The 25,775-nt window shown below is 53.9% G+C and overlaps 8 protein-coding genes across 8 annotated transcripts; 5 read left to right on the top strand and 3 right to left on the bottom strand.

Moving 5' to 3' along the window:
• Positions 1-746: 746 nt before the first annotated feature.
• On the bottom strand, positions 747-4,182 carry W97_05243 (uncharacterized protein; the record flags this gene model as incomplete). Its single annotated transcript, XM_007783127.1, has 11 exons — positions 747-1,377; positions 1,447-1,616; positions 1,669-1,776; positions 1,828-1,973; positions 2,026-2,161; positions 2,210-2,656; positions 2,716-2,829; positions 2,876-3,304; positions 3,352-3,400; positions 3,453-3,580; positions 3,631-4,182. 11 exons carry the CDS (start codon positions 4,180-4,182, stop codon positions 747-749), a joined length of 2,910 nt encoding a protein of 969 aa, XP_007781317.1.
• Positions 4,183-5,267: 1,085 nt separating this feature from the next.
• On the top strand, positions 5,268-9,141 carry W97_05242 (uncharacterized protein; the record flags this gene model as incomplete). Its single annotated transcript, XM_007783126.1, has 4 exons — positions 5,268-5,667; positions 5,751-7,813; positions 7,866-8,000; positions 8,062-9,141. 4 exons carry the CDS (start codon positions 5,268-5,270, stop codon positions 9,139-9,141), a joined length of 3,678 nt encoding a protein of 1,225 aa, XP_007781316.1.
• Positions 9,142-10,845: 1,704 nt separating this feature from the next.
• On the top strand, positions 10,846-12,540 carry W97_05241 (uncharacterized protein; the record flags this gene model as incomplete). The annotated part of the gene is made up of 1 exon (XM_007783125.1): positions 10,846-12,540. The coding sequence occupies one exon, from the start codon at positions 10,846-10,848 to the stop codon at positions 12,538-12,540; it is 1,695 nt and encodes a 564-aa protein (XP_007781315.1).
• Positions 12,541-12,811: 271 nt separating this feature from the next.
• On the bottom strand, positions 12,812-14,403 carry W97_05240 (uncharacterized protein; the record flags this gene model as incomplete). Its single annotated transcript, XM_007783124.1, has 4 exons — positions 12,812-13,500; positions 13,561-14,038; positions 14,094-14,234; positions 14,293-14,403. The coding sequence occupies 4 exons, from the start codon at positions 14,401-14,403 to the stop codon at positions 12,812-12,814; spliced, it is 1,419 nt and encodes a 472-aa protein (XP_007781314.1).
• Positions 14,404-16,754: 2,351 nt separating this feature from the next.
• On the top strand, positions 16,755-18,501 carry W97_05239 (uncharacterized protein; the record flags this gene model as incomplete). The annotated part of the gene is made up of 6 exons (XM_007783123.1): positions 16,755-17,003; positions 17,056-17,159; positions 17,208-17,330; positions 17,378-17,456; positions 17,506-17,979; positions 18,028-18,501. 6 exons carry the CDS (start codon positions 16,755-16,757, stop codon positions 18,499-18,501), a joined length of 1,503 nt encoding a protein of 500 aa, XP_007781313.1.
• Positions 18,502-19,348: 847 nt separating this feature from the next.
• W97_05238 (uncharacterized protein) lies at positions 19,349-20,719 on the top strand (the record flags this gene model as incomplete). Its single annotated transcript, XM_007783122.1, has 4 exons — positions 19,349-19,948; positions 20,065-20,243; positions 20,335-20,588; positions 20,637-20,719. The coding sequence occupies 4 exons, from the start codon at positions 19,349-19,351 to the stop codon at positions 20,717-20,719; spliced, it is 1,116 nt and encodes a 371-aa protein (XP_007781312.1).
• Positions 20,720-20,931: 212 nt separating this feature from the next.
• Positions 20,932-21,828, bottom strand: W97_05237 (uncharacterized protein; the record flags this gene model as incomplete). The annotated part of the gene is made up of 1 exon (XM_007783121.1): positions 20,932-21,828. The coding sequence occupies one exon, from the start codon at positions 21,826-21,828 to the stop codon at positions 20,932-20,934; it is 897 nt and encodes a 298-aa protein (XP_007781311.1).
• Positions 21,829-22,291: 463 nt separating this feature from the next.
• On the top strand, positions 22,292-25,435 carry W97_05236 (uncharacterized protein; the record flags this gene model as incomplete). The annotated part of the gene is made up of 1 exon (XM_007783120.1): positions 22,292-25,435. One exon carries the CDS (start codon positions 22,292-22,294, stop codon positions 25,433-25,435), a length of 3,144 nt encoding a protein of 1,047 aa, XP_007781310.1.
• Positions 25,436-25,775: the final 340 nt, after the last annotated feature.

Below are 25,775 nucleotides of genomic sequence, written 5' to 3'. Positions count from 1 at the left end.
CAAAGCTTCACGCAGCCAGATTGCGCTCTCATTTCAACCATTGAAGCACTGGAGCGCGCTCTTAATCATTCTAGGCGCTGGTGACGAGCGTCCTGAACAGAGTCCGTCCGCTCGAGCGGTGAGTATGAGAGTCTCCAACGGGCCGTTTCAGAACAACACAACCGCCAACCATGGAAAGCTGCCTGCCAACGCTGCCAACGTCTGCTCTAGCCTCCCGCCAGTCCCCTGCCGCGCCACAGTTGCATCCGATAACAGGAATCCGCTTTGCCAGCGGGGCACTCTCAGCTTTCCACCATGAGGCTGCCCTCATATGCCAGCACTTTGAGAATACAATTGAGGTCAGAGCCGCCAGAAATAGTGGCGTCTGTAGTAAGAGTCCTGATTAGAGTGCTTTGTGTCATAAAGTAAACACAGATGTTCCCCTGGAGATCAGGTTCAACCCGGCCCTGCATCGCAAACTCCGGAGTCCGAAAGAAGCAAAGGTAATGCTGCATGAACGCTGCAGCCGCGTGAGGGGTTTTCTATGTCGCTCATCGATGCGGCTTTCCTTCCGATCAGCATGTTACCATGGATTTACTCTACCGCTCTCAAAATACGCCACAAAGCCGACCTATCCGTGATCACATGATAAGACTTCTAAACTCGGAATGTCACACGGAGGAAGCCTTCGCAATGAGTTGCAGACTGTACTGCTAGCGATCATGCCTCAAGAACACCAAAAAGAACTCAGACCAAACCCCCAAAACCTACCCCTCCGCGAAAACCTCCTCCAACCTCCCCAAGTACTCACCCACTCCCTTCTCCGCCCTCATCTGCACCTCCCTCCTCTCACTCCCCCTCCCCTCACTATACCACAACTCAACCAGCACCCTAAGCTCCTCCTTCGACCACTCCCTCTCCCCCTCTTCCTTCCGTGCCTCTTCCTCCGCAACCCTAACCACCTCCTCCGGCCCCCTTTCAAATAACTCACAATACCTCTCGCTCCTGCCCAACTTCGCCCCGGGCTCAACATTCTTGAGGTTCTGCTGCAGCACCAACACGCCCAACTCCACCCTCCCCTTCCCCATGCTGTTCATCTCCGTCGCGCTGCCGAGCGCTTTCACGAGCGCGCGGTCTGTCAGGTCTGCGAGGCCGTTGACGACGAAGGCACGCTGGGGTGCGAGGAGGTAGGCCGAGACGACTGTGTCGAAGGCCACGAGATCGGCGGCTAGGGCCACGATGCCCGGGTCGGGCGTCGTGGCTTCGGAGGAGAGGAGGTAGGAAGTAGGAAGCGCGGCGGGGAGGCGGGAGAGGATGTGGGTGCGCAGGGTGAGGTGGAGGGTGTGGAGGGCGGTGGTGGAGAGGGTGGTGTAGGAGTTTATTACGCCGTCGAAGGCGCTGTTGGGGTGGGTTTGTTAGAGGGATGCGGCCTGGAGGGGAAGGGAGGGGGGATGAAGCGGGGCTTACGAGGCGGTGTCTTGGTTCATGGGGAGGTAGATGGCGTCTTTCTCCAGCTCGGGCAAGGTTACGACGGTCCAGCGGCGCTGAACCTGTGGCTTGCTGGAGGGACGGCGCGTCGAGTCCGTCGCGCGGTCGCTGATGTGGCGGAAGTGGGAAATCTTGCTGGCGAGCCATTTCTGGGACTGTTAGTGGGCGCTTAGTTGGGGTGAGAGGTGTGCCACTGTTTACCATGCCGGTGTGCAGCAGGCTTAGCGCTGCGAGGTCCTTCTTGTCGGAAAGCAGGTCGGCGTCTTCGATGGGGTCTTGAGCGGTCTTGGAGATGAGAAGTATGGATTCCTGCTGCCGTCAGTAAAGCGCGGTTGTGCAGGCCTATGTAGGGTGCGGTACCTCCTTGAACAGCTCCGGGGAGCTTTGCTCTCTAAACTGAGCCAAGCGAGCGAGCACATCGCGCACCTCCTCGGCCTCCGCAAGCGCCGCAGGGGACTTTAAGCGTCGTCCATTTCCGGCTTTGGGCTGGGCGCGAGAGACGAGAGCTGGCAACAGTCAGCGATGTGCTAGACAACTGGAGCAAGATGGATCGCGCACCTTTGTACCACCCATAGCACCTGTCGTAGTATGTTACCATCTGAGTGATAATAAGCTGGCTGAACGCCTGGTCGTGCGGCAGATTGTTAAGCATTTTGCAGAACATAGCAATCAAGTTGAAGAATTTTGTTGTGCCCTGCTGTGGTTAGCGTGTATGATATCACATCTACTATGCTTGACTTACCTTGAATATCGGCTTCTGCGAGTGTGCTTGCCATTGGGTATCCTCCTGGAAAGCGTCCGCTTCGATGAACGTCTGCGCACACAGTTCGGTCAAAGTCTCCTCGAGCTGTGGATGGAACACATTGACGAGGAAATCGTCCAGGAATGAGGTAAGAGTGTTCGGAACCACATCGGCGTTGGACGGAACAACGCTTTTGAGTCGGTTCAGGAAGTCCAGAGAAGGTGGTAACAGCACGCCCATGTTGAAAACACTGGGCTCGACTAACAGCTTGTGGCCAGTGGCGCTGCGATCCTGGAGGTCGTTGGTCTCGGATGCCGAGATTCCATCTGGCTTCCTTAGGTCTGATACTAGGCCCGGTACGGAGGACTTAAGGATGAACTCTAGGTCTTCTCTCTCTACCGCTAGCTCAGTAGACTTGGTATCCATGTCTGATAGTTTGAACATCCTCTATATGTATGTCAGATCGGCTCTCAATCTCTTCTAAAATAAGAGCCGGTCTTCCGCACCTTGTTTCGATCGCGCTGCGTCCGCTGGAAGATGCTCGAGTTCGCGGCTGCTCCCTGCCCCGTCCGATAGGCTTCACCGTCGGTAGCAAGGTAGTCATGTAACAGTGAACGAATCTAGTCCTGTTAACAGCCACGAGATATGTATCCAGCACGTACGAACCTCGCTTTGGTAGAGCTTCCACATTTCATTGAAGCCCCCACTCAACGCAGCCGTGTCTCGCAAGCCTTCCCGCCTTACGATGCCGGTAATCACATCGTGAACTACGCGGTGGCCCTCGGCTATAGCCTCAAAGCGTGCATACAACGTCCAAAGTAAATCCTGAAGAAGGTTCGTGCGCTCTTCGTCATTGTCTAGTGAAGTGTTCGTCTTGTCCTGGTTCTTACTTGCGTAACTTCGCACGACAGTCGGATGGCGTTGTGCAGCTTCGTTGTTCGACTTCTCGACGACCCGGAAAAGTTCGACCGGTAGCCTTTGCTCGATCGTCTCGACTGCGACATCTAGTCGGCTCATTTTGTTAAGCGCTTCTATGAGGAGTTGAATGTACTGAAAGGTGTCGGCTTCGGGGTTGCGGGAGGAATCGTCGGCAAGCTGCGACAGTAAGTAGTTGTGCAGTGCTTCGAATGCTTCGTACTTACGGGTTCCGACGGATCAAGCTTGTCCAGAAAACTGTAGAGCGTTCTGCCCCTATCTGCAAGCCCCTTGGTGAGTTGTGAGCGCCATGCTGTTCTAGGGGCACCTACCTATCGTAGCTGTGTTGCTGTCCTTGTTCTGATTCGGTGTGTATAACTTCCACCGATCCTCACAGTAAGGGGACTTCAAATACAGGTGGCTGTGCAGTTCTTCGATCAGGATATCGGTTAAGGACTGGGGCACTGTTAGGCTTGGGCAGAAGAGTTTCTCGCATCAAAACGTACATGCTCTTGATTGCTAAGGTACACTCGTAAATCGCTCAGAGCACCAATCCCTTCCATATCCGACCGCCTGATCAGCCTCAGCGCGTCTTGCAGCACGTCAACGGCCGTGAGAAAGCGCTTCTCAGATATCCGAGCCTCCAGCTTCTCGCTGACGTTCTGCAGCTGCTCAATGTTTCCCAATACTTGTAGCATGTCATCGTAGCTCTGAGATGTAGTAGCGAGACTCTTCAGTTCTGGCTTCGTTGTTGATAGATTGCCTTTCGCCTGAACAAGCGAGTCTTTCAGCGTCCTGACGCGGGCTTGCGATGTTTGTATGCTCGACTGTATCTTGTGAAAGGTTCCTATGGAGCTGTTGAAGCCTTGGTGATGATCGTTAACTATAGCCTTGAGTGCAGCTTGCAGCTGTCTCTGAGCATCCTGGAACTCCGTGTACCTGCTCGCCAGACCCAGGGAACTGGCGTCAAGCAGCTTCAGCGCGGTCTGGACGGGAATCGACTGTTCCTGGGTCATGAAGTTCCACTCCTGCTCCATGTAGCGCAGGACTTCTTCCATCCGTCGGTTTCCTTCTCCACCAGGGGCTGCCCTGCTCCTGCTGCGGCTCTTGTCCCATCTGTCACCACTTCTTCTGTTCGCGCGTGCTCGCTCGAGGCTTGTAGGTCGCGCTACCTGCGATGCTCCGGACTCTTGACCGTCAAACCGCGCAGCCCCAAAGCCACCATAGCCTCCGGGCCGTTCTCGCGGCCGCCTTGGTGAGCCGTCCTGTCGCGTCGGCTGTCCGTACGTGCCATTTTGACCGTAGCGACCCGGGTCTGCTCCGTCCGAGTATCCGTTGGTGTAGCCCTCCATTCCATTAGCTTCGGAGCGCTGCGAGGGAGTTGGTCGAGACATGGCGGCTTCAGGAGGGCGATCGCCTCTCTCTAGATGCCGTAAGCTGGCGCTGACTCATGCTGCCCGAAGACGCATCCTTCTACAGTTGAGCAGAAGAGTTGTGATGTTTGATAACAAGACAGCTTCGTGTTGCTGCCGCCCACGCCGAGCGGGAAAAAGGCCTCACCGCGATTGTGGAAACTCACAGCTGCATCAAGAACAAAGCTCCCTCTATGATCCATCTAATGCTTCACAGCAACGTCTGAATGGCTCACTAAAGGCTTGTCCTTCTATCGGCCACTCCTTCGATCTGCCACAGCGGGTGATGGAGGATTACTCTGTGGAGTTGGCGGTGAACGAGCGCTGAGCTGCTGTCGCGGTGAGGTTCATTTCGCGCCTAACGTGCCGCCGCGGCCTGCAGCTCTGCGGAAGAAGGCCGTGGCCGGCAAAAGCCGCATCTCGAGAGAGACGCGCTGGGGCATCTTCCTCTGTCCGGCAGCACAGCAATACCGCGCCCAAGCCTGCCGTCAACCACCGTCAACCACATTAACTACACCTCCTCGAGGGACGGCGACAAGCTCGACTCGTTTCGCCATCGGCTCTTCACTTGGACTGTGCCGTGCGACGACCCGAAGAGCTTCTGAGAGTCTCACGAACATCTTATGGCGATCTAACAGCTCTATCCATCTCCCTCGCCCAGCGCGCTCACCCTCAGCTACTTCCAGCGACTTCCAGCTGCTTTCAGCTGCACCACAGCCCGCTACTCCAACATGGCCGCTACACAAAATGGCCTCGCCAACGGCGTCAACGGCGACACTCATTCGGACATGCCCCTCATGCCAAACCGCTTTTCGCACATCGAGCCAGCCATCGACATTCCTTTCTATGAGGGCGGCGCCGAACAGACGGTCGAGATCAACCTTGTCGACCTCCTCGATGACCCGACTGAGCTTTGTACGCTGCTGGAGAATGAAAACGTGGAGGCGCGGTACTGGATGACCATTGCGCTGGCCTACGCCAAGCAGCGAAAGGTGGACCACGGCATTGAGATACTGCGGAAGGCTTTGGGAGCGCTTGGCTCAGGCAAGAACGTGGAGAGGCTGAGCATTTTGAGCTGTCTCTGCTGGATGTACCTATGGAAGTGTCGCGACGCGCCCCGAGTCCGAATAGGTACGGGTGGACCTTGCATGCCCAACCTGAAGAGCGCTGCAATGCTGCCTCCGCTTTGATCCGCTCCTGGCTGACTTGAGCAGATGCGCAGTTGTCCTCGGAAGTAAAGACGAAGGACTTCTACATCCACGCCGCAACGTCAACCTTAAACGACGCCTCCCGAATAAGTCCTTCATATCCCCCGCTCTTCCTCGCCCGCGGGGTTCTCCAGCTTCTTCGCGCCTCGTTGCAGCCGCCGTCCAAAAACAGCTCCGGCCAGGAGAACTCTGAGCGGATCGAAACCTTGCGCCAGGCCGCGAAGAGCTTCGAAGATGCCCTACGAGTATCTGGTGGCAAGAACATGATGGCAGTTCTAGGGAAGGCCAGGGTAAACTTCTCACTGGGGAAATATGCGGATGCGCTACAAGGATACCAAACTGCGCTTGAGCGAGCACCCGGCCTCATCGATCCGGACCCTCGAATCGGGATTGGCTGCTGTTTCTGGGCGCTTGGGCACAAGGAAGATGCGAAGGGCGCTTGGGAACGGGCGTTGGAGCTAAATTCCAACTCAAAAGTTGCGAATATCCTCCTCGGTCTATTCTACCTACAGTCGAGCTCGCACTACTCGACCAACGATCCAAAGTTCAAAGCGGCGTACAAGAAGGCGATCACGCAGTACACGCAGAGATCATTCAAACTCGACGATAGATACCCTCTGACGTGCGCGACATTCGGCGGCTTCTTTCTGTCCAACAAGCAACTAGCCCATGTTGAACGGCTCTCAAGGAGGGCTATAGAGCTCACGGACGTCAACGCCATCGCTAGCGACGGTTGGTACCTTCTCGCGCGCAAGGAGCACTCTGAGAACGAGGTCTCCAAAGCCAACGAGTTTTACACCAAGTCCGACCAGGCAAGAGGCGGTGATGAACGCGGCTACTTGCCTGCCAAATTTGGGGCTGCTCAAGTCAAAATCTTGATGCAAGACTTCGACGGCGCGAAGTTCAGGTTGGAGAAGCTCATCCAGCAATCAAAAAGCATCGAGGCAATGACGCTGCTTGGCACCCTGTATGCTGAAGACGTGTTCTCTGCGCAGGCGTCAAATTCAAGGGAGGACAAGTCTACTGAGCTCAAGAAGGCAGTCTCTCTGTTGGAGGCGGTGCGCGCAGCCTGGAAGGATCCCAAGAAGCATGCTGAGCCCGATTCGGCGGTGCTGCTGAACCTCGCGAGGCTCTATGAGGTTGATCATCCAGAGAAGAGTCTCCAATGTCTGCAACAAGTGGAGCAGATGGAAATTGACGACATACCTGAAGAGGACTACCCTGAAGACGTCGAAGACGATGCTGCTTTGAAAGCTGCGCTTCGAGAGTTTCTCCCACCCCAGCTCCTGAACAACATGGGCTGCTTCCACTACCAATCCGAAAAGTATCCAATGGCGCGGGAGCTGTTCCAGACTGCGCTAAACGCCTGTGTCAAGGTGGGAGACAAGGACCAAGCCGTCGATACAGACGCTCTGGTTACAACCATCAGCTACAACCTAGCGCGTACTTACGAAGCTGAAGGTATGCTAGACGAGGCGAAGAAGGTCTACAAGGGTCTACTCGAGCGACATAGCGACTACACCGATGCCAACACGCGACTGACCTACATTGCGCTGCGACAAGACCCACAAGGCGAGGGGCCGAAAGCGATACAGGAGTTGTATAAGACAGATCCTTCGAACCTTGACGTGCGCTCGCTGTACGGCTGGTTTCTGAGCAAAGCCAAGAGGAGGACGATGAATATTGCAGAGGACCAGGAACAGCGACACTACAAACACACGTTGCAGCAATACGACAAACACGACCGGTACTCGTTGACGGGCATGGGCAACATCTATCTCACGATAGCGCGAGAAATGCGAAAGGACACCAATGAACAGGAGAAGGACAAGCGTCGGAAAGTTTACGAGAAGGCAGTCGAGTTCTTCGACAAGGCTCTGCAACTAGATCCGCGGAACGCATACGCGGCCCAAGGTATCGGTATTGCCATGGTCGAAGACAAGAAGGACTTTCCCACAGCTGTGCAAATCTTTACCAAGGTCCGGGAGACGATGAAGGATCCGAGTGTCTACCTCAACCTCGGGCACGCGTACTGTGAGCTCAGGCAGTACTCGCGAGCAATTGAGAACGTGAGTTGTAGTAAGATCACGATATGGTGGATGTCTGCTAACACTATCAAAGTACGAGGCCGCCCTCACCAAAGACCGAGCCCACGATCCGCAGATCCTGGCGTGTCTCGGTCGTGTCTGGCTCATGAGAGGCCGACAGGAAAAGAGCGTGCAAGCCATCAAGACGTCTCTTGAATACTCCCGAAGAGTGAGTTACTCCTCTAAGCACTTCTTGTTGCTAAAAGCCTCGCTAACCTGCCTCACCTCAGGCCCTCGAAGCCGCCCCTGAGCACATCAACTTCAAATTCAACATCGCCTTCGTCCAGATCCAAATCGCCCAACTCATCTACTCCCTCCCCGAGCCTCAACGCACCCTCGCAGACGTCGAAGCCGCCGCGACAGGCCTCGACGAAGCCATCGAGTCCTTCTCCGCCATCGCCAAATCCCCCAACCCGCCCTTCCCCCGCTCGGATCTCGAGCAGCGCGCCTCCATGGGCAGAAACACGATGCGCAAGCAGCTCGACCGCGCCATCCAGTCCCAGCGCGAGTACGAGGAGAAGAACGCCGCGAGGCTGCGGGACGCGCGGCAGGCCCGCGAGGCGGAGATTAGGAAAAGGGAGGAGGAGAAGAGGAAGATAGAGGAGGCGGCGGAGGAGCAGAGGAGGAAGATTGCGGAGGAGAGGCAGCGCATGCTGGAGAGGGATCGCGAGTTGGCGGAGAAGAGGATGGAGGAGGAGCGCAGGAGGGAGGAGGCGGAGATGACGACGGATGAGGAGACGGGGGAACGGATTAAGCGGGTCAAGAAGAAGAAGGGCGGGAAGAGGAAGAAGAAGGGTGGGGAGACGGATTCGGAGGGCGAGGCGTCAGATGACGGGAGGAGGAGCAGGGTTAGGAGTGGGACGTCGGCTACGCCGGCTTCGGAGGGGGGCGAGAAGGCGCCGAGGAAGAAGAAGAGGAGACTTGAGAAGAAGTCGAAGAAGCAAGGGAAGTTCAAATCGAGCGAGCTCGTGCAGGAGAGCGATAGCGACGATGCGGCTGTTACAAGGCAGCAGAACAATGAGGCTCTGGCGGCGAAGCTCAACGAGTCGGAAGTCGAGCAGGAAGACGCGGCGGAAGAGAGCGCGGCAGAGGAGACTGCGGCAAACGGGCCCAAGACAAGACCTCGAAAGGCGGCAAGAATCATCGATGATGAGGACGAGGACGACTACGATGCGCAAGATGCTTCTCCTGCGGAGAACGGTGCGAAAGACGGCTCGCCGGATGAGGATGTCCCGATGGTCGATGAGTCGGTCGCTGCTGCTGGCAACGAAAATGCTACGGTTCTCGGAGGCGACATCGAGGACGAGTGAAGCAACTATCGCAATTACTAGCTGGGGCGTTCTGGGTGGTGCATCAGCAAAATGGCGTTTCGAGGAAAGCTCTTCGTGTCAAGGGCTGTAAAATAGTCATCTATATGGTTCGGGAGTTAGAATTCGGGCTCCGAGATAAGCTTCAAACCAAACATCGTCACATTCTGGACTCTAAGCTATATTCTAGGAGTATATGGAGCGTGAATCTGATTTCAGTGTAACCTTCCAATACCCACGTAAACGTCAAATACTTTTGCTCGTATTGATTGGTATGTTTAGTCTTTAAGGCTGGTTTCGAGTGTAGACCTACAGATTTGGAGTAGAAAAGAGACACGGAGCTTACCCTGTACATTATGGTGAATCTATCAGCTGCTTCGTATAAGCTACAAAGAAGAATCGAAACTTGCGTCTATATTGGGAATGAGAACAAAACAGTGGTGGATGTGCAGCTTGCACTGTGTATGTTGGATTGATGTAAGCTAGTAGACGTGAAGTTCATACAGAAAGACATCAAACGCCAAAATAATCTTGTAGATTTCACAATAAATGTGACGACGGACTCACTTAGCGGAGCAGCCCGAGAGTTTGCCCGAAGGCCGGGGGTTCCTGAACCGAGCTGACACGAACCAGGGCGACTGGACATTTGCGCCTCACCCCGCATATTTGCTTTCCGTCTTCCTTTACATAGAAAGTTGCTGCGTGATCAGATCAATTGACGTTTTCGATGGGTCATATTGATTTTCGTGTCTCGCTGTGTGAAACGAAACCACCTTCAATAATGCTGCAAGCCGACTGGAGACATGCGCCCCTCAAACAGCACAAGCGAGGGACCGGCGAGTAAGCGCCGAAAGACAGACAAAAGTCAAGCGGAGGACGATGATATTGACAGCGTCGAAGGAGTAGATGAGGGTCCAGCGTTCGCATCACCTCTTGTGCAACATCGGGCGCGGTGTCTGATTCTCTTACAGCTGTCATTCCTGCCGGAAACGCAAGGCAAAATGCTCGCGGCAGCAGCCTTGTCAGCAATGCGTACGTCTGAGTAGGTTTCCCCTTTCAGGCTCCTGAGAATGCCGTCACCATCTTACGTCCGTCTCTCGATTGCCGCTAACGCGAAGATAAGACATCGATTGCGTTTACGATGACAAAAAAACTCGTCCTGGTATGAGAACAGGCGCGATTGAGACTCTCAATCGCCGTTTGTCAGCCTTGGAACAGATGTTCCTCGGCCAAGGACTACTACTGAAACCCCTTCTTGATCGCGCCTTGCAAGAATCGGGAGTCACCCCCGCAACCCCAAACGGAGTCCCGGGAGATGCTCTTCCGCTCAGCGATCAGGTCGAAACCCTCAAAAGATCTTACATAGAACGGACAGAAGCGACTTCGAGCTGGCAAGATCGGCGCGTGAGTCCAGTGCGAGAGTGCGCGAAAAGCGGAAAGCCCCAGACTGAACTGAGTGATTTTCAAGAATTTAATAATGCGTCACTTGCCGATCCGTATCTGCCCCCAGAGAACGTTGTAGATGCGCTTGTCGAATGGTACTTCGAGCACGTCCACCCATGGATCCCAATCCTTCATGTACGGTTGTTTCGAGAAGACATACGAACCTCACGTCGCCACGAACTTAAGATTGTCTTGTACGCAATTGTGAGCCTTTGTCTGAGATTCGATCAAACGTCGACTCTGAGTGAAGCTCAGAAGAAACATATGTCTTTGAGATGCAGACATGCGGTAATTCTCCAAAGCATGGAGAAGTTCTCAGTAGCCAGTCTGCAAGCGCTCGTAATCATCGCTTTCGATATCATCGGCAGCGGTAGAGGGCCGTCCGCATGGAGCGTGGTTGGTTCAATGACTCGGACTGTCGAGCAACTGCGTCTCAGCGTAGAGGATGGAGACGCTGGCGCAGGGAAAGACGCCCGAGAATTCTTGATCCGGCGTATGTCTTTTCTCCGCGAGTCTAACAGCTGGATCGAGTCGGAAGAGCGGAGGAGGGTCTTCTGGAATGTCTTCCTCATGGACAGGTTCTGCAGCGTCGCTACAGGTTGGAATAACAGTCTGACCAGCGCCGACGTCCGCCGACGCCTGCCTTGCGAAGGCGCGATCTGGCAAGCTGGAAACCCCGTTAGGACCCCCTACTTTGGCATCGCTGAGCGGTCTTCGCCGTCCCAGCATGTTCTGACTCCCACAAGCGAGCGTCATCCAGCAGACGAAGAGGAAGTGGAGTCCATTGGCGGCTTTGCTTTCTGCATCGAAGCAACGGAGAGCCTGAATCTGGTTACAGCCTTCTTCCTACAGCATGCTATCGACTTCATCGATCCTCAAGGCATCCAGATGTGGCTCATGAGATTTAAGGAATTGGATCTGCGGCTCGTTAAATGGAGACTCTTTCTTCCACCAAAGTGGAGAAATGCTTCAGTGCTTAACCAAGACGGCATCATGGACCCAAATCTTACACTGGCACACATCACCCACAATACCGCCGTCATCCAGCTTCATCAATGCGTGGCTTACCCCTCGCCGCAGTGGCGCGCGTGTCCCGTGTCGCTCCCCTCAGCAAACTCTGCGGAGACTTGTATCACTGCAGCTTGCGAGGTTAGCACGATAGCCCAACAATTCCTCCACCTTAGTCCTGGAATCACAAGTCCGCAGTTTTCATTCTGCCTTTTCATTGCGGGCCGCGTGCTTTTGGCTCATTCGGCGTACAATGGGACTGGACTTCATCCTGCCTTCGACCCTGTTACGTCCTCGCTGACGGAGATTGCTCGCCGATGGACGGGCCGCCGAGATCCATCGTCTACGGGCAACGAGCTGCCGGTTAGTTCAGCGCCTTACCAATACACCGAGTCCCCAGAGGAGCAGGATGAGAACCTAGCCTCGAAGTTTAGTAAGCGCTTAGAGCATGCCCGACGGAGAGTCGGATCAGAACGTAATAATAGTCAAGATCCCACTCTTGACATACACCAACCGGTCTACTCGGATCAGATGGACCAGTGCCGGACCGGAAGCACTATGCCCCGTGATGCTGTATCGAGTCCGATCCAGCGCCAACAAGACATAGACGGGGCAACAGTCGCGTTGGATGGAATGGACCATTCTGAAACTGGGTACTCCCCAGACTCGATCTCTTTGGCCTTTCCCCCTTTGCCTGTGTCTTTCGAACGGTTTCCGGAACATGCCGAGGCCATAGGCTCTCTCGGCTCTCAATCCAGAGTGCACTTTGAAGATGGCGACCTTCACCATGGCGCGCAGAACGTGTCTAGTCAGCAAAGCCATCCAATGCTCAACGTGAATCTCGATGACATGTTCGGCGATCAGTATCACCAATTGCTACGAGTCAGCACTTTTGCCGACGCTCATCAAACGTACGCGAACTATATCAGTTCCGATGGGCAGGGTTTGTAAACATTTCGGCGATCCCGAACTGGTTCAGGGGATGAGGCACAGCATCAGATGTTAAGAGGAAACACGGCGCTGTAGAGCGGCTGAGCCGCTCCATATTCCTCCATTTTCAGATACAGTGTAAATACATCTACTTCGAACATTGAGTGAGAGCTGCTGAACTAACACTCTGTGATAAAGGACATGAGCATACTGGAGCTACAACAAGCCCTGCTCGATCATCCCGACTCCGCATGCTAGTCGAAGACTCTTCGATCTGTTTTAACGCTACGAATCATACCAAGCCCATCTGTAGCAGCGTATTGCCGATTAAGAGGAAATAATAGTCCGCATAAACCAAACCGTGATCTGCCCAACGCCTCGGCGCAAATTCGTAATTATTGATTGTCGCATTCAAGACAATTGTCTCTGGTCCTCCTAGGTCCACCTCCTCGTCCCCCTTCGAAGTCCTCACGAAGTCCGCTTCTGGCGCCAGAGATATCCGAATAACACCTGCGATAATACGCAGGGCGGCCTCAAGGTACTTTGTATCGCCCGATATTGCGTTGTGCAGTAGCAACATGCCATAAGCGGCAATCAATGCTGCGGACGTGTCTCGTGGACCGGGCATCGGGGCATCAAAATCCCAGTAAGGTACAAAATCCTCGGGCAGATGAGATAGGAAGTAATCCGCCAGCCGCCGAGAAGCGTCCAAGAAGCGTTCGTCATGAGTCCAGCCGTAGGTTTGAGCGTAACCGGCGATTCCCCAGGCTTGGCCGCGAGACCAGCAGCTGGTGTCCGAGTAACCCTGATTTGTCATGCGTTCCTTGATGGCACCGGTTTCTTGATCAAAGTTGACGACGTGGCAGGTACTGTTGTCTTCCCTGATGTTTGCAGTCAGAGTTGTGACGGCGTGGGTGGTAGCTAGTGCGGCGAGACTAGGATCATTGGTCATTCGAGAAACATAGAACAACAGGTTTAGGTCTGCGTTGGTTCATTAGCGGTGACTCTGAAAAACTCTGGAGGCTTTTGGTGTTTCCATACTCATCATGTTGTCGATGATGACGAGGTAATCCTTACTTGGGTCACCAAATGCGTACCTCTTCGTGAAACAAGTATCCCAGCTCCTTATGCATCCAACCCTTGAGTTAAAGCGAGATGCAAGCGCGTGAGCGGCAGACACCAGGCTGTTGTAGCATTGTTTGTCCTGGTCCAGTTCCCATCCGAGCTGCGCCCAAGGCTGTATCAAGAAGCCAAGATCATGCGTATCTGATCGACTCGCTTGGCCGTGCAGGTTCGCGGACCACCATCGGCAGGCGTATTGCAGTGTTAGTGGATGCGGCTGCGATGATGGACTGTTCGAGCAGGCTGTTAGGCACCTGTTGGGCCACTTTCGCTGACGCTCATAGAGCAAATATAGGCTTCCTGGAAAGAAACCGGATGTCCAGAAGTCCGAGGGTGAATTAACGTAGCGAGTTCCTTGCGGTTGTGTATACTCTGGAAACTCGCTGGGTGGCTCTTCCTATAAGCACGTTACTACGGCGGCCCTTAGAACAAGGGCTATTGCCTAATCGTACCTTGTCTAGCTGCCTGAGTGCCACACCCCAAATTTTAGCAACAGTCGACCTAGAGTAAAGCGGAGCCAGTTGTTCCTGGGTGTTCCCTATTGGAGATTTTGGTGGAGTTTGAACGGTCAAGTTGGGCTTCGTGAACGAAGTCTGCCGATGGCGGTCACTAACGGATATAACATTTAATGTCAAGGAACGGCACTCTTACACCGTTGAGGACCTCTTTCAAATCCAGGGTTGGGTTGGCATTTGCCAGTTCCTTCTTTAGGCTTTTGATAGCCCTGTTGCTAAGGTCCGCAGGTGCAGGTAAAAATCCCATGTTGCAGGCGAAAATTCGATAAGAGATATTGCAAGAACAATGAGAATCTTTTCAGGACGAAGCAATTTTCTCGTAGAACGGTAGCTACAAATCACAGACATTAAGTATCATTTTGTTAGGTACATGTTGTCCTTCGAATCAATCGGCCGGCGGGGGAGATCCCGGCGAAGACCGCTGGGCCCTTGCCAGCCGATCTGACTCTCCTGAAACAGTTTGCGAGAAGCTCATGGATCCTCTACGCTGGCGATCCATGATAACATGAAGATACAGTGGCGTCTCGATGCATCGTGTACTATGATCGAAGAATGCAGTCTTGAAGCGTTGTGTATGATACACTTTTGCCGCAAAAGTTCCCGGCACCTAAGCGAGAAAACCACCCAAATTTGTATGCAGCTCTCCACCCTCTCCGAGAACACTACCACACAACATGTCACGCCGCGCTCCATTAGCTCCTATCTCATCCAATATTAGGAGGCGCCGTCCTGACCTATCACCAGCAACAAGAGGCAGGATAATTGGCCGCGCAGAGGCTGGCCAATTACTACCCGAAATACGCGCCCAAACCAAGCTCCCGCGGAGCACCATTCAGGATACTCTCTGTAAAGCCTTTATTTGACCACACCAAGAGAGTCTACCACAATCTGGCCGTCCTAAGCTTTTGACGCCGCGCGATAAACGCCAGATTATCCGTATAATTAAATCGAACCCGTCTATCACGCATAAACGGCTGCTAAAAGACCTCAATCTCTCTTGCTCTGTGGATACCCTTCAACGCTTACTCGCAAAGCATTATATTAAGAGGTGACGGTTAAAGAAGCGTCTAGCGCTTTTAAGAGAGCACGCTGCAGCTAGATATAAGTAGGTTTTAGCTTATAAGAACTGGACGGTCGATCAATAGCGCGCGATCATCTTTTGTGATGAATGCTCCGTGGAGTAAGGTAAGAGCAAGCGGCAAGGCACTGGCTGGGCCTTTAGGATACCCGGTCAAAAGTGGATCAAAGAGAATATCCAGCCAGTTAATAAGAGCAAGCGTCTATCCACCATGGTTTAGGCTGCTTTTGGTGGTTTATGTGGCCGGTTAGAGCTCGTTGTTATGGAGCGCGACGAGGATGCCCTCCGAGGTGGCTACTCAGCTAGATTCTATATTTAAGTCCTCGAATAAGAGCTCTCTCACCTCTATAAGCCTGACAGACCGTTTCTGTAAGATAATACGCCTATTCACACGGTAAGAGCAGTGCGCAATTACCTTAGAGATAACGCAATTCGAACGGTTGAGCTACCCGCCTACTCACCAGATCTTAACCCTTAAGAACACAACTGGGCCTATCTTAAACGGGAGCTTTACCAGCAGTATCCTAAGATTGATTCAATCACCAATAAGAATCAAGCTCTTGACGCGTTAGAGGACGCTCTACCACGTGTGTGGAGCTTACTACCGCAGCGGCTTTTAGACAGATTGGTTAAGATAATGCCAAATTGAGTGGCAGCTGTGATTAAGGCACGTGGCTGGTGGACGAAGTACTAACACCACGATTTTTGGATATATAGAGCTTTAAAGCATTATCTATAGCTTCACTAAAAAAACTTAAGTCGTGCAGCACCTGGTTGTGGAGATATCCATACTGCAACTGGTGGTGGTCTCCTGGTGTTGATGCGGGCAACCCCGCAGGTGCCGGGAACTTTTGCGGCAAAAGTGTACGAAGTAGCCCCGCACGTGCGAAGCCTTGGCAGAAGCGACTACAACTCTCAATACTTTCCGTCGTAGCACGAAGAAGTATTTCCCAGACCACAAAGACTGACGTTACGGATGTCAATTCACCTTTGGCAGCTCAGATCTGCGTGTTGTGTCTCGTTCTGCATGATGATGATGATATAAATGACTTTACCAGACATGGGCTTGTCTAGATTGTTGAGCCTAGATGCGGAGAACTACAGTAACGGCCTTCGGGGAAATCTCAAACTCTACCATCCGAAGGTCACATTCCCAGCATTGATCCTAAAGCCCATAGAGCGCCATCCGGGGAACGTCCGGGGAAGGCCGTCTTCTCTGGATCGGTTGGACGTGATCAACGGGCGTCGGGAGAAGTATCGGGGGCTGCCCGGATTGTCCAACTTCGCCGCCAGAACCATCCGGTGATACAGAATTGTATGGCGGCAGGGCCATTCGAGGCTCGCAAGTCATTATAAAAGCTGCTCCTTTCTCCACGTTCCAGGTAGATCCTTACTACTACCTTGGGAATAATCTTCGAGTTCAATATTCTATCACTTACCAGAATTAGGAAGTCATCTCTCATCCCACTTTCAGTATGTCGATCTCTAAAGATGTCGAAGCGAATATAAAAATGTCCCATATGGAGAAGGCCCGCATTTCCAACAAAGTCGCGCAGCATGCAGAGCTCGGGGATGTCGAGACGGCACATTACGCTTCAGCGCCAGTCGAGATTGATGCCGCAACGAACAAGGCGCTGTTCTGGAAAATCAACAAGCGTATCCTCGGCGTGATGCTGGTAACTTATTTCTGCCAGTCATTAGACAAAGGCAGTCTCGGCTTTAGCTCTATCATGGGCATCCAGAAAGATGCTCATCTCGTTGGTCAAGAAGTAAGACAGAGTGCCCCTCACCATCACCGTCTGCTATACTAACACCTGCCAGTATAGCTGGCTCGGAACGATCTTGTACATGGGTATTCTAGCAGGCGAATATCCCCAAAACTTCCTTCTCCAGAAGCTGCCTGTTGCAAAGTTTCTCGCGGCAAAGTAAGTCAAGATAATCTATGGTCTTAGCAAACTACTGACCCTACGTAGCGTCTTTTGTTGGGGCACGGTAGTTGCATGCTCCGCTGCTTGTAAGAGTTTTGGCTCTTTGATGGCAGTGAGATTCCTTCTGGGTTTCTTCGAGTCTTGCGTCCAGCCCACGTTCGTCATCTTGTACGTCTCGCCGCTATCGAGCAAACTATGGTGCCTAATCCTTATAGGACTTCGATGTGGTACACTAGGGAAGAGCAGTCTCTGTTAACTGCATTGTGGTACTGCATGACCGGTGTGCAGCTTATGGTAGGCGAATCGTGATGTTCTCCAATTTCTGGATCTAACATCCTCCCAGGTTGGAGGCCTCCTCGCTTACGGAATCTCGCACTACAATGACGGTGTGATCTACTCATGGCAGCTGCTTTTCTTGGTCCTTGGACTTGCCACCATTTGCTGGTCAATCTGCATCGGGTGGATCCTTCCTGACAGCCCCATGAAGGCCAAGTGCTTCAATGAGGACGAAAAGCGTCTGATGATCGAGCGCGTCCGACATAACCAAACCGGAATCCAGAACAGGCAATATAAGAAATACCAAATCGTCGAAGCCCTCACCGACCCCTTCGTATGGTGCTGTGTCCTGCTGATTACAGTGGCCAATCTCATCATCGGCGGCCTCGGAGTATTCTCGAATCTCATTATCAAAGCCTTTGGGTTCACCTACCTCCAAACTCAACTTCTGAATATCGCTCAGGGCGCCGTCACGATCATCGTGATGCTGGGATCTGCTTACCTGTCCCAGAAAACCGGCCAAACCTGTCTCATCATGATGGTAAGCCAGTCACGCCGTGCCGAATGAGTACATGCTAACGCTCAGCAGCTTTGGATGGTTCCCGCCATTGTCGGAACGGCCGTCATTCTTGGGATCGCTCCTACCAGCTCAAATGCCGGCGGACTTCTCATTGCCTTCTACTGTACCCAATTCTTCCTTGCCCAGGGAAACATGATCATCTCACTCATCTCGCGGAACATTGCTGGGCAGACCAAGAAGGGCATCTGCCTCACCATGACCTTCATCGGGTGGGCTGCAGGTAACATGTCTGCTCCTCAGATCTTCCAAACTGACGACGCTCCGCGATATACCCGCGGATTCATCGCACATATGATAATTTACGGCATCTATTTCGTCCTCGTGATCTTGACGAGGACTCTCTTGATGCGAAGAAACGCGGCGAAGAGGAAGGCTGCCGCTGGCGCTCTGGGGAACGTCGTTGAAGGTGAACAGATTTCCCACTGCTTCGCTTTCCAAGATCTTACAGACAAGGAGAATCCGGACTTCAGATACGTGTACTGAAGAGTTATGTGGCTCTCAGAGTACATGGCGCAGATGATTTCGTTTTGTAGATATTGTCGGCAAGGTCTCTGACGCGTCTTGAGGATGCGATTGCGGTTTGACGGAGATAGCTTTTAGTTCGTAGGATTGGAGCCTAGAAAGCATACGTTGGTGAAATGGTCCAGTGTTTCTGTTGTCTGCTGTGCAGCCAACGGCCCATATGATCAAATGAGGCCGTCTTTGAGCGGTTTCGTGCCAACTAGAACAGCCGAGGACTGCTTCAAAATAGCTAATTGACACAACCAGTACTTTCCGTCAAGCTACGACCACCGGGCATCGCGGGATCACGTGCAGCAGGCGTCGAGATCACTTACTTTAGCAACAGACAAGTGGCGCCGCGGCTCCAGACTTCGTCTTCCACATAAAAGTTGAAGCGCCATTCCAAATAGTGCACCTCGCCGCCCCCCAGACTTCTTGATACCGTAGTCGATCGTCTAGAACGAGATGTGGCTTGCTGAACTGAGCTCTTCAATGCGTTAGCAGTAGTGTTCTTCGATCTGTGGCCGCACGTGGAAGAAAGATATCAAGTTTGTGATATATCTCCTCAAACCGTAGTGTACCAAGGTCTCTCCTTCGTCAAAACACCGGAGGATGCGTCAGCATCATTCTTACCGCAACGGAACTATTCAAACCTGAAATATATCCCAACTTGATTGTTAGAGGCTCACTTGGACAGAGATAGTTCGTCAGCCGTGATCTGCGTTACTATGGAGTTGACGAAATCCTCGATGACGGAGCACCAACCATCACGACCTGTCATGCCCACTAAATCGTCAAACGAATATTCTACTCAGCACAAGCATAAAACATGATGATCGAGTCCTTCCCCACCGCAATTCACCTCAAAGACACCAACACACCCCCGAATGCCCGCACCTACATCATCTTCTTCATCACGGGGAACCCTGGTCTCATCTCCTACTACACTACCTATTTGCACCACCTCTACTCCCTTCTATCTACATCAAATCGTTCGAAAACCCTCACTTTCCAAGTCTACGGCGCTTCCCTCTCCGGCTTCGATGTCCACGGTAAAGAGCAAGGTTCTGTGCCAGGGAAATCGCCGCCGTATGGGCTGCTAGACCAGATCGAGGGCGTGAGTAACTCCCTGCAAGCCCTCGTGGCAAAAGAGCGTAAAGGGAGCGGGCGAGATGAAGCACCGAGAGTGGTGCTCATAGGGCATTCGGTCAGTCTCACAGCTTCCCACGGCACTGGCAATCCCCGGATCACGGGCCTTAAGTTAATAGGTGTCGCTGCGCAGGTAGGGGCTTTCATACTACTAGAGCTCATCCGGCGCGAGAGAGGGCAACAGCTGCAGAGACAGCCTGGTTTGAACATAGTTGGGGGCGTATGTCTCACGCCGACGGTAGTCGATATTGCGAGGAGTAGCAGCGGGCGAGTTGCTAGCGTACGTTCAATCCAGTCTGTTATCCTGCGCCCAAGAATGATTTACAATTTGGGGTTCCAATGTTTGAGCTCGGGTTGCACGTATCACGCCTCTAAACTCCCAGCCCAGGACAACAGTTCCTCCTCCTCATCCCCGGCTACGTTCTCATAACAAGCCTCATCGTCAAGCTCCTGACATTCTGGATCCCATCCCGAGCGCTCGAGACGCTTGTCCGCGTCGTTACGCGGTTTCCGGCAGACGCGGCAGCTGTGACCGCGGCGTTTATCAAGAGCAGATGGGGCGTCAGACAGGCGTTGTAAGTCTACCCGACTGTATTCTCGCCATCTCCTCTACTGTTCCAGTAGTTGAAGCAAAATCCCGTTAGTCGTTTCCACTGACAATCACAGACACATGGCGCGAGAAGAGATGCAAGTCATCACAACTGATACGTTGGACGACGAGATCTGGGGTGCGGCAGCCCCATCAGTTTCCGGATTGCCCCGGCCAAAGCTGTTCTTTCTGTTCGCGAAGGAAGATCACTGGGTAGCCGATGAGACAAGGGATGAGCTGATCAGGCTCCGGGCGAGGAAAGGGGATGGAGAGGAGTGGAAACCGAAGATGGAGGTTGATGCGTCGGGGCTTGTGCATGGGTTTTGCATCAGTGAGTCCGTTGGAAGCGCTTGGGACGGGCGAGCTAACAAGAGGCCAGGACACAGCGTTCCTGTTGCTGGGAAAGTCAAGGGGTACATCGATGAGATTGTGGAGGCTGATATGGCTATGAGTATCCGGTAGGAAGGTTAGGAGTCTGATGACAATAGAGTAGACTCTGCACAACAGCTCGAAGAATAGATAGAACATTATGAGCACAAGTGCATGGCGGCCCTGTATGATCTGCAATTGTACTAAATGGGTATCTCGATGAACAGAATGATAAGGCACTGATGCAATTCTCAAGTCGCCAGGTTCGCGTGAGGCAATCTGGTCAGCCAATCCGACTCGTAGCCTTACCGCTGGAACAACCCCAACAACGCTTGTGCATGCGCGTTCTGCTCCGAGGGTCCGCTGTGCGCCTGCGCCATAGACGCCTGGCCATGAGGCGGTCTCTCCCGCAGTATCCTGTTTCCACTCCGAAAGAACTCTGTATCCGGCGTCACTGTGAACTGAGTCTGCCTGCTTTGCGGAAGCGGCGGCGATGGCTTATGATGCATATGCACGCTCCATCCCGCATCCTGTTCCCTCTGCTGTCCGAAGAGTTCGTGCAACGACAGCTGCCGTCCCATAGGCACGCTCTCTTCCAGCTCCGTCTGATCCGCCACCACCTCCTCATTCTCCACAGCCTGCAGCCTCAGCTGCTCCTCCACCGCCCTCCTACTCGCCTCCGCCGCAGCCGTACAATCCTGAATAATCTGCGCCGTAAGCGCGCGCATATTCGCCGTGCTCGACGGCGGCGGTTCCGAAAAGATCCACAGCCCCACAATCTCCGGATTCCCCTCCTCGTCCTTAACCTGCAGTATCACGTAATCCTCCGTGATCTCCACATCCTCGCTGCGCACGAGCTCGCTCTCGAAGTTCTCGAGCCCGCGCCGGTTGAGCACGAGCACGTTGTACCGCTCTGCGCCGGCGGGCAAGGGAGTCAGCTGGCACACGAAGAGGGTGCCCTCGACGCCGGACTTTTCCCAGGCACTGGAGCTGGGGTTGAAGGTGTAGACGACGGCGTAGGGCGCGATGCTGAGAATTGAGATTATGGACGGGTTGTGGCGTCGTAGGACGGAGAGGTTGAGCTCGGCATTTGTACGGGTTGGTGGGGGCGGGAGGGCGGCGTCGGAGAAGTTCGCGGTGTCGGTCTCGTTGTCGGAGGTTAGAGGGCCATTGTATCTGAGTTTTGTGCGGCGGGAGGCCATTGTGTAGCTATACGAGGCTATGGTGTGGGTGAAGTGGTATTCCCAAGCTGATGCTGCAAATTGAGACTTTGCGGCGTCCAGGCTCTCGATGCTCGAGGTGTTCTAGGGGTGGGACTCGCGCTTTTATTTCGTGATGGCGCTGCCTGGAGTTCAAAGTGATGCTGTGGGCTCGACGTCCAAGTGGAAGGATGTCCGTAAACAGCAGTTGGTGATGCTCGGCGTGGTGTTGCGAATTGCGGGCGATCGTCAGCCCGCGGAAACCCCAGCTCTCCTGCCCGATGACGACGCCGGCAACCTTGCGGATCTAGGCTTGCTCAATTGCTGGACGGGTGCCAGTATGCACAGGGGCTTGTTATTGAGGAGGTGAGCTGTCTTGCAACACAATGTCAATCTAGAGCCGCCCTTCCTACGAGCCCTCCCACTTGGGCCTGAAGTTACCGCCGGAGAAGATTCAAATCCCACCATGCCCTCCGCCGAGTCCCTTGATCAGGACATCCCCGGCGCTTTTCCTGCGTCTGCAGGCTCCGACACCGTTGCGCCTGGATACTCGTCCCAGCAAACTCTCTCACAAGCCGTCCATGCTCGGAGAGCAGAGTTTACCAGGCAGAAGGAGATCCGCATCAAAATCGGTAGCTGGAATGTGGCAGCATTCAAAGGCACGGAAAAGGACATCGGAGGATGGTTCGTGGAGGGCAAGGGCATTGCGGAGGCCTTGAGTGGGTTATCCGTGTTGGACCCCAAGGAGTCGCATGGCGAGGATAATCCATCCCACAGCTCACCTGCCGAGCGGGAAAGTGTTATAGAGCAAGAGAAGAGGGTCACGAAGAAGGAGCCTACAATACCGAAAAACGACCTTGGATCTGTACCTGGAGGGGACGAGATTGGGCTGTACGTACTCGGCCTGCAAGAGGTGGTGGACATAACCTCCGCAGCTGAAGCACTGCGACCGTATACGGACCCTGCGGTTGCAAACAGGTACAAGGCTGCGCTGGAGGAGGCCTTGCCTTCGGGGTATCGGTTGATAGCAGAGCAACAGCTCATAGGACTCTTGCTGTTGATATACGCCTCACCAGACGTTGCACCGGACATTCAGTCAGTCAGCACAACGAGCGTTGGCACTGGCTTGATGGGCTATATGGGCAACAAAGGCGCTGTCACCGCACGTATTGTCTTAGGAGAGACCACGCGGCTAGTGTTTATCAATTCACACTTGTCCGCTGGTGCCGACAAGGCTTCATTGGAGAGGCGCAACTGGGACGCTGATCAGATCATCAGCCGGACAAGATTCGCTCCCATCATTGACTCCTGGGGCGTCTCGCAGCCTAGCTCTGAGAAGATAGGGGATGAAGACTTTGCGTTCTGGTTTGGGGATCTCAATTATCGACTGGAAGGCATGCCTGGCGACGACGTGCGGAGATTGTTGATGCTACATACGCGCAACGAGTACGATCCATCTAGGCCGGCGGCGAAGAAGATCGAGGAGGAGATTGCCCAGCCTACGACGCTATCCAGGACAAACACAACATCTGACTTGTCCGCCCACTCGCCAACCGCGTCCTCCGCCTCTTCGGCCGCCAGCGAGACGAACTCCGATCGCGCATCAAGACCGTCTACGAGAGACACATCCATTGATGACAGGCCCTTACCTGCAAAATACGACCCTGCACATCTTCAGACCACGCTCTCCTCCCTGTTACCGCATGACGAGCTACACCAACAGCAAAAGGCACGGAAAGCCTTCCATGACGGGTGGCGGGAAGGACCCATTGAATTCCTGCCAACCTACAAGTATGACCGAGGTAGTGTGGGTGTCTTCGACTCGAGTGAGAAGCGAAGAACGCCATCCTGGTGTGACCGTATATTGTACCGTACGCGAAGAGACAAGCTAGCCTACGAGAACCGATTGAGAGAAGAGGAAACCGCACGAAAGCGAGACGATGAGATGAAAGCCAAAGGCATGGACGAAGCTTCTGAAGCTGAAGACGTGCTCTTTGATTACAACCCCGAAACCGACGGCGACGAGTACGACGAGTACGCAGACGCAGAGTCCGAGGTCGTCATCACGAAAGACGGCTTTGAAGACTCGATCCACCTCGAATACTACACCGCCCACCAACGCGTCCTCTCCTCCGACCACAAACCCCTCGACGCCGTCTTCCGCCTCAAATACGACGCCGTGGTCCCCGAGCTTAAAGCCCGCATTCACCAAGAAGTCGCCCGCGAGCTGGACCGCGCAGAAAACGAAGGTCGACCGGTCATCACTCTCATCGTCGACGACCCCAAAGGCAGCGACAGCGGCGAGGTCATCGACGACGATGATGTGCACTTCGAAGGCGTAAACTTCCGCACCATCCGCTACGCGCAGCCGAAGCGGCGCAGCGTTACGATCGCGAACACCGGCCGCGTGCCCGCAACCATCGGCTTCGTGGACCGGCCCGTCGGCGCTGGACAATCCGCCGGCCCCGCCCCCTCGTACCTCAAGGTCGAGTTCGACCGCGAACCGGACCCCAAGTCTAAAGATCACGACTTCGCCGCCCAAGATGCCTACACCCTCGAGCCCGGCGAAGCAGTCAACGTGACGTTAACGCTGCAGGTCAAAGACGTGCAACTGATACGTGACCTCAACTCCGGCGCCAAGACCCTCGACGACATCCTCGTGCTGCGCGTCAAGGACGGGCGCGACCACTTCCTCCCCATCCACGGCAAATGGCTCGAGACGTCCTTCGGCCGCTCCATCGATAAGCTGATCCGCATCCCCGAGGGCGGCATCCGTAGACTGCAGCACCAGAAGCCGAAGGCCAGCAATTGTGTGGATGATGCCAGTCCGGTAAAGTGGTCCGCGCCTCGCGAGTTATTTCGGCTGACGGAGTGCGTAGAAGAGCTAGTTGAGAGGGTGGTTGCGGAGTGGGATATGGTTAACAGCCAAGAGGGGGAGAAGCCGCCTTGGGAGAGGGTCGCAGGGTGGCCGTTTGCGGAGGAGAGCTGGTCACTGATGGACAAGGTTGGGAGGGAGAAGACGAAGCTCGAGGTCTACGAAGCGCTCGACTGCGACAAGTCGTTTGACGGCGCCTTCGAAGCGGAGACTCCCGCGCTGCAGAAGCTGGAAGTCTTAGCGGAGGTGCTGCTGGAGTTCTTGCGCAGCATGGAAGACGGCATCATCACCGCAGACCTCTGGGCACAGCTCGAACGTGATATCGTAGGCCGCGAGAAAGCGAAGAAGCATCTCTCCCTCGAATATGAGCGCACCTGGGTCCTAGAAGTCATGGCCGCGGCGCCAAACCATAACGTCTCGCTCGTCCTGATCACATCAATGCTCAGCCGCATATCGAACGAGATAGCGCATGCTGCCAAAGTGCCTACGGAGCCTAAGAAGGATGCGGAGCTGCCGGCGTCACCAAGAGCGAACGTGAGAAGGCGCGCGCTGAGCAACGTACCTGCTGTCGCGAGACGGCAGTTGGTAGATCTGAGTCTGGCGAGTATCTTTGCTGAGGTTGTGATACGGTCACACGATGACTCGAAGATGAAAGAGAAGGAGAGGCGAGTTAGCGAGGAGAGGAGGATCAGAGTTATCGAGATATTCTTAAAGGAGGACAGCAGTACTACTTGAAGCGCTCACGTACTGTTTCACGGTTAAGGAAACGTCTTTATATTACGGGCGTCAAAGAGCCCATGCAAAGATAACCATTTGCATTCTAATAAATATCCAGGCGAGAACAGCTACGCTTGAACCACCCATACCTACTTCGCGTATCAGTATCAGCATGTAGGCTGTGGCCGATGTCACGTGGCTGGTCGGCCTTGAAGCCTCGCCGCTTTTGTGTGGCACACCCACCCATCATTCAACACCATCCAACGTTAGAAAACCTGAGAAACCAGATACTAAGAGTCAAGATAGCGGACCTTACATTTGTGTAACAACTTTACAATTGGCGCTGTCCGTTTAGACT

The sequence above is a fragment of the Coniosporium apollinis genome, assembly GCF_000281105.1.
Source record: "Coniosporium apollinis CBS 100218 chromosome Unknown supercont1.24, whole genome shotgun sequence".
Lineage (NCBI taxonomy): Eukaryota > Fungi > Ascomycota > Dothideomycetes > Coniosporium > Coniosporium apollinis.
Note: the sequence above shows the minus strand (reverse complement) of the source record. Positions and strands in the feature narration are given on the sequence as shown.